This window comes from Homalodisca vitripennis, chromosome 4 (assembly GCF_021130785.1).
Source record: "Homalodisca vitripennis isolate AUS2020 chromosome 4, UT_GWSS_2.1, whole genome shotgun sequence".
Taxonomy (NCBI): Eukaryota; Metazoa; Arthropoda; class Insecta; order Hemiptera; family Cicadellidae; genus Homalodisca; species Homalodisca vitripennis.
In genome coordinates, this window is record NC_060210.1 from 23,718,210 (window position 1) to 23,731,643 (window position 13,434).

Consider the following 13,434-nt stretch of genomic DNA (forward strand, 5'->3'; position numbering starts at 1 on the left):
TCGCTTAAATTACATTCTACATAATGCCCTGTTTTTGGATTATAAATGCCTTTGTTATGTTTGACTAGAATGAAATCATTCGATGTAAATTCACATCTAACAAGATGACAAGATGCACTTAGTGCGGTTAATGTTCAGGAACAATGATTGCTCGAGGATTTACAGTTTCCCACAACTCAACAGCACTGAAGTGAGTTAAGCGAATTCCCAAACATAATCTACAGGAGCAAACATAATCTACTTCCTGTACTTCCTCCTCTACAACAGCTGTTGTGTTTCAAATTGGAACCGATCAGTATGTCAGTTTCAAAGCATGGATTCTTCAATTTAAAATTCCATTTCAATGTTTTCAAGAATTGTTATGTTTGTTTTTTAACACTTAAAAGTTTTTCCATTTTAATCCTTTTGATTATTTATTTTGGCAGCCAGCTAAAATCTACCAACACATATATATTATATATATATATATATATATATATATATATATATATATATATATATATATATATATACATATATATGTATTAAATGAGTGTCACATAAAATACTGTACTACCAATTAGTTTGATCAAAATCTTTAATAATTATAAATTATGCTAACTAAATAATTTTCCCAACAATAACACCATAAAATAGGGCAAAATATAAAATAAAAGTTTAAAATGTTTGGTGTTACATCAGTTTAAAATGTCAATGTCTTGCCTTGACTTTATGTGTACAGGCTTATATGTCACAATGAAATTCAAACACAAAAAAAGTATTTTTCCTATGTAGCATATTTAATGCTGATCTTCGTGTAATTTAAAAGCATTGGATGATCAAAATGAAAAAAAAAAAAACAAAGTGACTGGTGTAGTATATTAGACAGTTAAACGGGTTAAAAACAAATATTTTTTTATTGCTCATAGACAAAATCCCACAAACTGAAAATTTGTGAATAAATATCTCGAAGATACCCTTTTTAAACACATTTTCTAACTTAAGAAACTCTTACAAGACAACTGTGAAAGGAAGACTTGTACCAAATTCCCACAGTCACAGATTTGGCTATTACTAGGAGGTTGAACAACAGATATTTTGCCTATGGGAATTCGCTAATGAAGCTTAGTAAACAACCTGTTTAAACTGTATCCTTGTAGACTTGTTTGTACTTAATTTACTTGTATTTTTATAATTCTGTACTAAACTAAAATATTAATACAACTGTTTAAATTTAACAATTCATCTATTTATATAAATTAATTTCTAACATGCCATTTGATTTGCAAACCCTTAATTTTTATTTATTCTAAAGTGAACAATGAAAATAAAGATAATTACAGAAAGCACGAAATAACTTAAAATATATATGTAACATAAAACTAATTAATATGTTATATGTTAAAGATAAGTAAATGATAATAAAATTATTGTTACAATTAAATTAATAAAAACTATTCCTTATACAACATATAAGTAGGAGGGAAAAAATAAAAAATTATAACTTTGATTTGTCTAACAAATTATTTGGAATATGAAAATATTGATATGTTTTCATCTACAACTCTAAGCACCATGTATGAATATATAAACAGAACATTGCAAGATGCTTTCTATGTTAAGGAAGTGAATGTTTTCTAAAATATTTGTTCCAACATGAAAGTAATGTAAGGGAGTATAACTATAAAACTACTGCTTATTATTGTCATCCTTGATCCTTAAAACTTGTTAAAATGTTGTACAACAGTTTATAATTTTTTCAACACGATTTATTCCACCTTTATCAATAATGTACTTCTTAAAAAATTGAAAATAAAAACTAAAAAAAGGTTGAAGTATTTGTGGTTAGCATACATAATTCCAAAAGTACTAACAGTATAATGAAATAACTTATAAGAGTGTGAACATTAAAAAAATAAGCAACATGATATTGCACAATAAAAAAATAAATGATCTAAAGATACAAAAAAAGCTGTATTAAGGTGTTTATTATTTGTAGCATTATCCATAAGTAAAGGTGAACTGAATCTAACTGTCTTGCGTTTTCTATACTTCAACACAATATATTATTTATTTATTAACTTTAAATAAAAAACATAAAAAGTAATTGTATAAATAAACAATAACAAATTTATCAAACAAAATAATTAAACTCCAAACAATTTTCCACACTAAAAAATTATAGTTTATGGTTTGTATGTATTTAAAATTGCTCTCATGTATTTTTCCAGATTTTAATTTTATATGGGGTGGAAGTTTTCAAAATATTTTAACATTATTGTGTATAAAAACTCAAAAACATCCTCAACTGTACATTTTCTACAATTTTGGAAATTCTTACAAATAAATAAGGATATTAAATTTTCAAACATTAAGCTTTCAATTATATAGACAAAGACTTTTGTGTAAAATATCTGATGACTACTCAAATATGAATTGCATTTTTGTTAGTCTTTATAAAGAAAAGTTACTAAATTTATCTTGAGTAAATAAAGACGTTTTCTACTTTTTTATGGTTGCGGTCATTGTATGTTCTCCATATACGAGTACATACAATTACAGACAAATGTCAGGAGACATGATAAGTTCATACAGTGAACAACATCAAATTAAAAATATTTTGCAGAGTATTTATATTCAAGATTTTTATTTAACTGTCCCAACTTTATTTTTTTATTTTTCAAATGAAGAAAGCATCAGTTACAATGTTAATTGTAAGTCAAATTTACATAAATTTATATTGTCTTAAAATACAACTAATATAATTCTAAAGAAAAACCTCAAGAAATGAACTATTATTAAAATATAAATATTTGTCTTTGGTTGATAGTGGTACGTAATATGACATAATGATTAGAGTGGCTCAAAAAATTATGTTTTTGTTAAGCTAAAAATACTCCATAAGTCAGCAAAAATCAAATAAATATAATACACTATGAACTTAAATAACATGATCATTGTGGCATAATACGATTTGCAAAAAATGATGATAGAAATGAAAATCAATATTAAATATTACTGAAACAATAATGAAACTGAACTGTTTGCTTCAGTAAGTAAGGGTTCCACTTTAAACCAGTGACTCATACAAATTAATATATTTCACCAACAATATTACCAACCTAACAATCCTTTAAACCTTTTTATTGTAATCTTTGCAATACATTTACATTTATACAGAGAAATTCAATATTTGTTCCTTTTTTTTTTGTTCACTTATGCTGATTTCAACATTTTTTTATCTTCAGTATATTTCTGCAAAAAAGAAAATGGATTGGTAAGAATTTTGCTTACCAAATGTTATACACTTGTAAATAACAAAAAAAGTTACATAATAAAAAATCAATCAATACTTAACATCAGAACTCCACAGAACATTGCTTGGACCAAGCGTGTTTTTGTAAGTAGAAACATAATATTCATTGTTATAAAATAAAACATAATATTTTAGGATGTTTACAAACGTGCAAATAACGATGTCCATTGTTATGAAATATTACTAAAATACTGTATAACAATCCAACAACTAGAACGTACTCATTGTTAAACTAGCTTCTAGCACCTTTTAGCATTAATCTATACTATAATGGAACTTATCTCATGATGATGGAACAGTGAAGTAAGAATGTACAGAATGTGTGAGAACGTGTGTACGAAACGTAATAAAGGTAAGGTCCAGGTCCTCAACGCGCCCGCCGCCCCGGCCCAGGCCCCGCCCCTGTTCTACACAACCAAAATAAAAAACGCATTAAAACAAAAAAATTTCTAAATGTTAAAAGCTAAATAAAATTAATATGGCTAATTGTCTTAGTTTATAGTTTCTGATCAGAATAAAAAAGATTTAAACAAAATTTATTCTAGAAAATTTGTTTATTACGTTGAAATTCTACATGTGTAAAGGTAAAATTTAAAGTTAATAAACTCACGAAAAACCGAATAACCCAACTATATCATAAACCCACTGGCCTATGTGACGTTTTAAACCTGAGACTGCTTGCGTAGGAATTTAAAGTTAATAAACTCACAAAAACTTGAATAACCCAACTATATCATAAACCCACTGGCCTAGGTGATGTTTTCAACCTGAGACTGCTTGCGTAGGAATTTAAAGTATTGAAATTACAACATTTAATTCAAACATTGTAACTTTAGTCAGGAGTGTTGTGACTTACTTTCGCTCATGACTTCAGGAGCAAAATTATAGATACAAATTGTATAACATGATTGTTGTATAAAACATCAAGTTTTTTTACAAAGTAAATAACAACATTATGCAAAAAAAGGAAAACTAATGTCAGTGTTTGAAAACATTTTTATCATACTGGTTTCGCCTTACTGGCAAATAAACTAATTTAGTACTTAAACGCAAAGATATTAAATGAAAACAAAAGCTATAAATAAACTTTAAAATGTATTTTGCCAACAAGTAAAAGTACATTTGCTTGTTGATAAAATAATAGTTTATCCATATTAATAATTTATTAATTTTTAGATTAATAAATTAATATTGATAATTTGTTCATATGTTACTAAAACTAAACAAACATTATAGCCAAATTGTTTTCTACTTCTCCCAATTTGATGCTACAATGTGGCTTGGACAATCAAAACTGAATGCATGCTACTGTAATTTAGAATGCTTTGAGTTGAAGAATTTGTGAAACTTTAGATAAGAACTTAATTTTGTAATCCGAATAGTTTGGGATGGATAGTACTGGACTGCGTAGCAATCGATCAAAACCATCCTGTCAGTTTAGGCCAACGGATTAAGTATTCTATGGTAACTAATTGTTAAAATGATTCCTTACGAATAAAACCCAAGAAATCAGAAGTTTTTATTGATTTAATCTACTGACTAACTAATGTAAGTTTTTAATAAGTAAATAGATGTAAAAAAGAAATTAAGATAATTTATTTGAGGAGCCAAGTCCTTCAGTACCAAGAGGTCCTGAAAATAGGGCCCTATTACATAGAATTTCTTGATACATAATATTCAACACAATACCATTAGTCAAGAGTAGCAGAATGGCTTGTTAGCCATATTACAACCCTGTAATATGTTCAAAGTGCTAGAGATTGTGGATAAGAGGCCAATGAACATGAAGGAATTCTGGAACCAGCCATTTGAAGATTCATAGGCTCTCAAGATTATGTATCACTGATAACCGAGTTGGAAAGGGCAAGTATTCAGTGGTCAAGTCACAAAACTATTCAAGAAACTTGGAAATTTTGAGGAAGATACTACCAGTAATTTGGAGATTGAATAGCTCTTCGGTATTTAAAACACCAAAGTTAGCTAGTAACGTAAAAGCCCAATAGCGAAAATCATATAATCGTTTGAGAAACTTAGAAACTTTGAGGTTTACAAAACCAGCAATATCTGAGACACGAAGATGACCCAGTTGGGCAGGATAATGGTCCAGGGGTTAAAGGCCACAGAATAGGCCAACAAGTCTACAAATGCCTGGTTTGTGGAGCCAGCCAATAAATAATACAGAGGTTCGATGACTTTTAACATTGGATACATGAGGGTGACTTAATTGGCCAAGAGAGCTTATTATTATTATGATTATTGTTATAATCCATCATCTTGGGGTCTCAGTAACCAAATGATCTCATCTCAATCAATCAATCAATGTTCATCTCAAACACATGACAGCAACATTCAATAATTAGAGTTCACAGCTACAGTTTTTTAAAATTCTCACCACATCAGGAACTTACTTAAACATTAGGTTCTAATTTTAAGTACTTATGCTCTATCACTCATGAAATAGAGTATGTTTAGAAATGTATAAGCATACACTAAACTCACGTTCGTTACATTATTATCCTGTCATGCTTAGAAAAATATCTAGTTCTCGTACAACGGCATAAGTGATGAAAGTATAGTGACAGCTACATTTTAGCTGTAGATATTATAATGGAAACGGAATTAAAATTAATGTATTAATTATACAGGTAAGTAATTGATTTTAAAAAGAAAAATTTTTAAGTGAAACATGGTACAATTCATTTAAGCTTTGATAAGTATAAAATATCATCCAATAACTAAGAGATGTGAGAAACTTCAAACATATCTCAAGCAGCACTATCAACCAAAGTAAATTAGCATATTATACAGAAACAGTCTGTATGAGAAAAGAAGCAAATATATTGTACAATCAGTTTAAGTACAACTGAGGATGTTGGTTGTGAAGTCCACCACTCGAGATCTTCTGTATCTTCTCATCCATTACAAAATCAACAAGTCAACTGAAGCCATGGATTTGTGCAGAGAACCGTAGTTTTGTTATTTTTAATTTTAAGGTAATAAAGAGATGTTTTACTGTAGAAGTCAAAGGTACTTACTCAGGCCTGGCGGAGAGCAGTGTGGAACGTTCCTGTAGCGTCAGGTCTCCCCCCTCCTCCCCCTCCGCCTCACCATCTGTCAGAGCCAGGTCCAGGCTGCTGGTGTCCAGCCTGTAAAAGTATCTGTACGATAGTATTATAATGGTGTCATCTACTGAACTTCTCTACACATTGGAAAAAACAACAAACATGAAAATATGTTAAAAAAAAAACATGTCAAAAAGAATCATAAAGTAGTAAATACTTAATATTACAGTATGGTACGTTTAACACTGATAATGCAGTACAGACCTGGTATGATACGTGTTATTGTGTAAGTAAGGTTGGGCTACATGAATTTGGCTAAAATGTTTAAAAAAAGAGTCAAAAGTCAATTTTCAAAAAAATACGAATGTGTAATTCACACTTTAATTAAAATGTAAGGATGAGTATTTAAAACCCTTCCTGGTGTACTAACCCTAGTAGAAAATTTACCAGTCAAATTTCAGGTATGTGTCAGAAACTTAAGTATTTATATCCATAAACGTGTATAGTTCTTTACCTAGTTTGAAACATTTTCAGGCTTTGTTTGAAGATCTTACAATAGGATAAAATAAATACTATAACTTTCAAATACGTCTAATTGTTGTGTAATACAGTAGGAATTAAAAGAATAAAAAGAACAAAGTTGGATTTGATCTGATAATAAATACAGTGATTTTGTATACAACAAAAAAATAAAAATTTGACTGGACAGAATAAAATTACAAAAAAAACCTACAATAAATGAGCTACGATATTTATTTACATCTGATCCAAATCCAGTTTGGCCAAAACTGAATCTGGACCCTCAAGAAGCAGTGAACCTGGCAGTTACGATATCTGCCAATGTCTTTTATAAAAATAAAATTGTTCTTTGGATCCTAATTTTGAGTTTTTATTTCTTGCTTAAGTTATTCCTAGACAACGTGGATTGGATTTAAAATTGCCATTAAAAATAAAGTAACACTATTAATGTTTTTAAATTTAAAGTAATGTAATACATGAAAAAAGGTTATTTAAGTTTCATTGTTATATAAAAATCAAATGTGCCTAACTAAAATGTTTGTTCCACCGAAATTAATAATTTATTACCATAAATAAATCAAAAATAAACTTTCAAAATAATTTTGAAAATGATACATGTTTTACATTCTGCAAATACAAATTTCAAAATAATGCTATATTTTAATATTCATGAATAATTCTAATAATATTGCTTTGATGACAAATAACACAGCTCTCTCAACAAGACAATAAGAACTATGTCTGCTCCCTGATCCATCTCTACTCTATAACCAAAGATCAAATAAGGATAGCTTAAAAATAACATTCAAAATAACTAAATTTGTATTGTTCAAAACTGATTTTGCCCTGGAAAAAATATGGTAATGAACCAGTAAAAAGTCTTTGTGTAGTTCAAAAATTAACCAAAAGATTTTTTTCTGAATAATTTTTGTTATTTTGAACTTAATAACTATTACTTATTATTTATTTGAGCACAATCCCAATATTGTAGTTAATTCAAGCATTTTTTAACCCTAAAAGGGTTTCAAATAGCTTGGATTAGCAAAACAGTACCTCAAAAAAAATTTACGTAGAAATGTTCAAGATTTTGTGACATAATTCACTTTTTTTTCTCATTTGTGGCAATAAAACTTCTTTATCATATTAGTCATTATAATCAAAGACTTTTAAACAACCAAATGGAATTTTTTCAAAAAAGTTGTAATTATTTGCTTCAGACAATATTTATAATTTTGTATGTTTAAAAATTGTTGTATTTGACTTACAAAAACTAATATGTGTCACACTATCTCACTTGATAGTTAACCACTATTGGAAACATAATTGAAATTTGACCATGATTAAATACACACCTGTGATCATCATCGACAGCACTGAGGTCAAAGTCCATGATGAGGTCATCGGAGGCGATACTCTCACATGGCGACAGAGTCCCGACAGAACTGTGCCGCGCAGACCCGCAGTCCACGGTCAGGGTGACTATCGCGTTTACTGTAACAACATCGTGATATACAGCTGCAGAATAATGTCCAACAGGATGTAGAGCAAACTGCACACAGTGGAACTCACTCCTCCTCTCTATTCAAGTGACTCTACTGCACATTAATGGCTCAGTAAGAAGCATATTTACCGTGGAGGTATGTTCTTCACACCTTCAATACGACCATACTTTGAAACAGTGCCTGATTTACGTTTTAGAAGACCTGCCTGTTTGATATATGTAAAAAGAATCACTGTTGAAGATGACATGTATGCTCAATTTAAGTCCACTAAAAAGTAAGAAATAGAATTGTTAGATTTCACTACCATACACATCTTATAACGCAGTAGTGTAATGCACCGGCAACTGTTAACTTGGTGTCACAAGTCATTACTGTTTTAATTGCAATTTGTTGAACTGTGTACATGGTATAAACTGCAGTTGTTTGTTATGAAAAACTGTAGTAAATATTATAATTAAAAAATAAACTTGTACTACATCATTACTCGCCTCGCTGTTTGTACACGCCCTGCATCAATTTACTCACATCTCGTATCAACAGCTATACAAACAATAACAATTCAGTAAATCGTGCAAATGATAAACAATTTTCTCTGCTAACTGATATAGATTTATTGGCTTACATGGTTTGTTGATCCTGGGCGAAGCATCATCAGGAACTAAGGTATTGCCTGAGGAGTTGGCTGTAAGATTGTCGCACACAAGGCCAGGCTGGTCACAGATCTCGTCATCGATGAAGTCTCGGTCACGGATATCGGAAGAGAAACTGAGGGAGTTGGAGGTGTGCGTCGGAGTCCCTGGGCTACCGGGACTGTCTTCTGAATCTGTTGCAGACATGACCCGAGTTGACATTACAGTGCCCCATTATCACATATGGAAGTGTAATCAAATGGGAGGAATTACAAAAGTCAACATGGAGGTGTAATGTGCAGTTTGTCTTCACTCACACATCCTGCTGTTGTCTGATACTTTTAGAAAGTTTAGAATTTGTAAAATTGGCTACCATATTAAACTTAAATTTTTTTATTAACTGAATGTACCCCAAATTAATTGACATTTTTTCAATTAAAAATTATTGTTTGTATTGGGATTAATTTGTTTTGTATGAGTAGAATGTTTTACCATAGTTTCTAACAACGTGTGTGTATGTTATAGTGAACATTTTTTGAAAACTTCTAGGTAAATCATTTTAAAATGTTATTTTAGAGTGTACAAAAGAAGTCATAAATTTAAAACTTACTATTCATAGCCACTTTTGAGTATTATGGAAACAACATTATGAGATTTTGGATAAATCTATTTAGAAAGTAAACATCTTGGAAATAATACTTTTCTAAGACGTTGAATAACAAATGGTAAGCGAAAAAGTATAATCATTGTTGGAATTAAAATTTAATCAATTGTTTTTCTAAACAAAACAGTTTGATACAAAACTAATTATAAACTTAAAACACGTACAGGCCATTAGTAATATAAAGCGTGCACATACACATGCAAGCGTAAAACGTGAAACAGAGCAAGACAAATGTAACAAAAATAAACCTTTTCACAAAAATCCACTTTTTAAGAAATGAAAGGAAGAAGAAATGAAATAGGAGGTAAGAGTATTTTCCGACTCTTACTCTTTTTCTCCGCTGGCTGAGACTGGACAGAGTTTGGGGAAGTGACGGTGGAGGTGCACGTGAGACTGAGGCTGTTTTGGAAGTCCGGAAGCTCCGGATAGCTCTCGTCCTCCAGCATGGTGGACGTGGACATCGCAGCGAGAGCAGCGAACGAGTGGTCCTCGATAGAGAGCAGCACGGAGCGCAGTGGCGGAGTCATAGCACGACAGCCTGTGGGGTTAGCGCAAGCGATACAAACACACAAGCTCAAGCGATACTAGCAGTTAGTGCACACATAAACCTACATTTGTTGCAACAGTTCATACTATACGTATTTAATATCAAATATAATTTCATTCCTCATTCCCTTCAGTTGGTTCCATATAAACCACCCAGGTATACTCACTTACTTAATCTTGGTTAAAACTAAACCAAAGAATTAAATAACTAAGGTCTTCAATTTTTTGGGTGTTACGGACTAACATTTTATAAACAGTGAATAATTTCTCAATTATGTACTCAATTAAACACAATTAATTAGGCTATGTACACTACAGGCAGTGAAATCGACATAACAATCGCCCTATGAGATGAAAAACACTGAATTGGAGCATATATGAACTATGTAATGATACAATGTGTAAATAAGCTGTGATTCTTTTAATAGATAATATTACATTTGTTAATAGCCCATTAGGCAATGGTAACTAACTGACCTTTATAGTTAAGTAAGTAATATATATATCTACCCTATCGCCTAGCAGCTCAGGAGGAAATGGAGCATGATTTAAAACTTAGACAGGAGGGAAATTAACGATTTATTGAAGCGGCAAAATGAACCCAGCCACTTGGGAAGTGATAATCAAGAAAGGAGATGAAGTAGAAACTTCTCTGATAATGTCGGCTTCATTCACTTATAGCTTGTATCTTTGAGGAGCATAATAATGAAGGTGTACACTTAGAATAGAATAGAACAAGAAAATATATATTACATTGTATTGCAATAGTTAATAATACAAATTTTTAGCACTATTTATCTTAAAAACTAAATCCATTCACTCAACTTTCCATACAGCTGCACACATGCACACATTCATATGGATACAAAGGAACGAAAATCATGGGATCAACCCCCAGGATTGCAACACCGCCGCGAATATCAATGCCAAGTGTGCTCCATAAACTCGGCAACTGAGTAAAAAGCAGTCAGTTTTTTTGCAGTCTGAATACCCTTTCCAAGTTTGATATGGCACAACTGCCCCACAGAGAAATTCCATACAACAGGTATGGAAATATAAATCCATAGTAAGCCATCAGACCTACAAAGCTTTGATAAATTTCGAAGGACAAAAATTCAGGTTGCCAACTTAGCACATACACTTTCAATGTGAACTTTCCAGGTTGACCCTTTATCTAGGTGTATTCCTAGAAATTTAGCAGAATCAGTTTCTTTCAGAACAATATTATCCACCATTACTGTTGGAGTTTTATAAGTATTCAACCCACGTAAAAAGAAGTTGATGTAATTTGTCTTTTTATGATTAGTTTTGAGATTATTTACCAGAAAATTTTGAATATAGGAATTAAGATCAATGAAAGTTAGGATCTCCAGAGAAATCAGAGAATCAGCCCGGAAACAGAGAGTCGTGTCATCTGTGTATTGAATGATTTTCCCATATAAGGCTTATGCATAGATGTTATTCACATAAATCAAGAAAAGTAAAGGACCCAAGATAGATCCCTGTGGGACTCCTTGGTATATTCTAATACTACTTGATACTGCATTCTGGACCTGAACACATTGACTTCTGCTGCTCAAGTATGAGTGGAGCCACTGGTGTGCTGTCCTCTGTACACCACAGCCTTCCAGCTTGTGTAGCAATATATCATGATTAACAGTATCAAATGCTTTTGAGAGATCAAGAAAGACTTCTTTAATGAGTCTCAAAGACTTCCAGAATAAAATCTACAAGTTGTATGATTGCTCAAAAACTTGATTTTCCTGGTCTGAAACCAAATTGTTGATCAGAAAACATTTTGTATTTTTCAAAAAATTAAGAAATCGGTCCAGAAAGTTTTTCAAAAATTTTACTAAAAACGGGTAAAATTGAAATTGGTCGATAGTTATACGCTATCTTTGGATCGCCTTTTTTGAAAACAGACACGATTTTAGCCATTTGGTAGACTACAAGAGAAAGTATGTGTGTAATGTGTATTGTTAAATGACATGTTTCTTATTAAATATAAAATAAACACCAATAATAAATAAATAATTTTAATTGAATAGTAGATCACAGATGACATATTTTAACTGCATTAATGTTTTGACTTTCCCATATCATTTAAAGGAAAGAATGAATTTAAGAATAAAAATAAACTTTAAAATATGTTAGGGTATCACATGTCAGTCTTACTGTTGGCATGGCAACATTGTGAACACAGACAGGTAAGGAGCTAGTACTCACATGGCGACTGGCAGACAGACAGACTACATGGCACCACACTCAGTCTGCCACTGAACCTTGTACTGACTCACCCCACAAATCAATAACAGGGTGAGTCAGACAATGCTCCACTGCAGTCTTACTGTTGGCATGGCAACATTGTGAACACAGACAGGTAAGGAGCTAGTACTCACATGGTGACTGGCAGACAGACAGACAGACTACAGACACCACACTCAGTCTGCCACTGAACCTTGTACTGACTCAACCCACAAATCAATAACAGGGTGAGTCATATAATGCTCTACTGCAGTCTTACTGTTGGCATGGCAACATTGTGAACACAGACAGGTAAGGAGCTAGTACTCACATGGTGACTGGCAGACAGACAGACAGACTACATGGCACCACACTCATTCTGCCACTGAACCTTGTACTGACTCACCCCACAAATCAATAACAGGGTGAGTCATATAATGCTCTACTGCAGTCTTACTGTTGGCATGGCAACATTGTGAACACAGACAGGTAAGGAGCTAGTATTCACATGGTGACTGGCAGACAGACAGACAGACTACATGGCACCACACTCAGTCTGCCACTGAACCTTGTACTGACTCACCCCACAAATCAATAACAGGGTGAGTCATATAATGCTCTACTGCAGTCTTACCATGCCTACAGCAACCAAACTCATAAAGCTAAATATATTTTTACTACATCTCATTTTACTACTGGACCCCATGTGATCTGGGATTTTACAAGGTTTTATATCTTTTATAAACATTATTACTTCAACCATATCAATTTTCTAATGTACATATTTATGTTTTAATTGGGTTTATATTTAAGTTATTATTCCAGGTACAATACATCAATATGAAAGAATATATAAAAACTTTCATTTAAAGGTGATTTTCTGATTCCTTATGAGAGATATCGTAAGTGGAAATCTGCATTCTTTTATTCATACATACACCCAGTAGGCTTACTAAATGTGCCTTAGTATTGG

General features: G+C 31.7%; 1 protein-coding gene across 11 annotated transcripts in view; it reads right to left on the reverse strand.

Annotated features, from left to right (window-relative positions):
• The window catches only part of LOC124359042, a 178,143-nt gene that overhangs the window by 104,998 nt on the left and 59,711 nt on the right, over positions 1-13,434 (reverse strand). For 8 of the 11 annotated variants that reach the window (XR_006922096.1, XR_006922097.1, XM_046811436.1 and 5 more), the window contains exons 8-11: positions 10,000-10,209; positions 9,001-9,201; positions 8,229-8,367; positions 6,331-6,453 (exon numbers count right to left, since the gene is read on the reverse strand). Coding sequence is in view for 9 of the 11 variants with exons in the window: in XM_046811436.1 (XP_046667392.1) it covers positions 6,331-6,453; positions 8,229-8,367; positions 9,001-9,201; positions 10,000-10,209 (673 nt within the window). In the remaining 2 variants the exon portion in view is untranslated. The remainder of the gene's footprint in view (positions 1-6,330; positions 6,454-8,228; positions 8,368-9,000; positions 9,202-9,999; positions 10,210-13,434) is intronic. The other 3 variants (XM_046811428.1, XM_046811430.1, XM_046811435.1) reach the window with 2 other exon arrangements.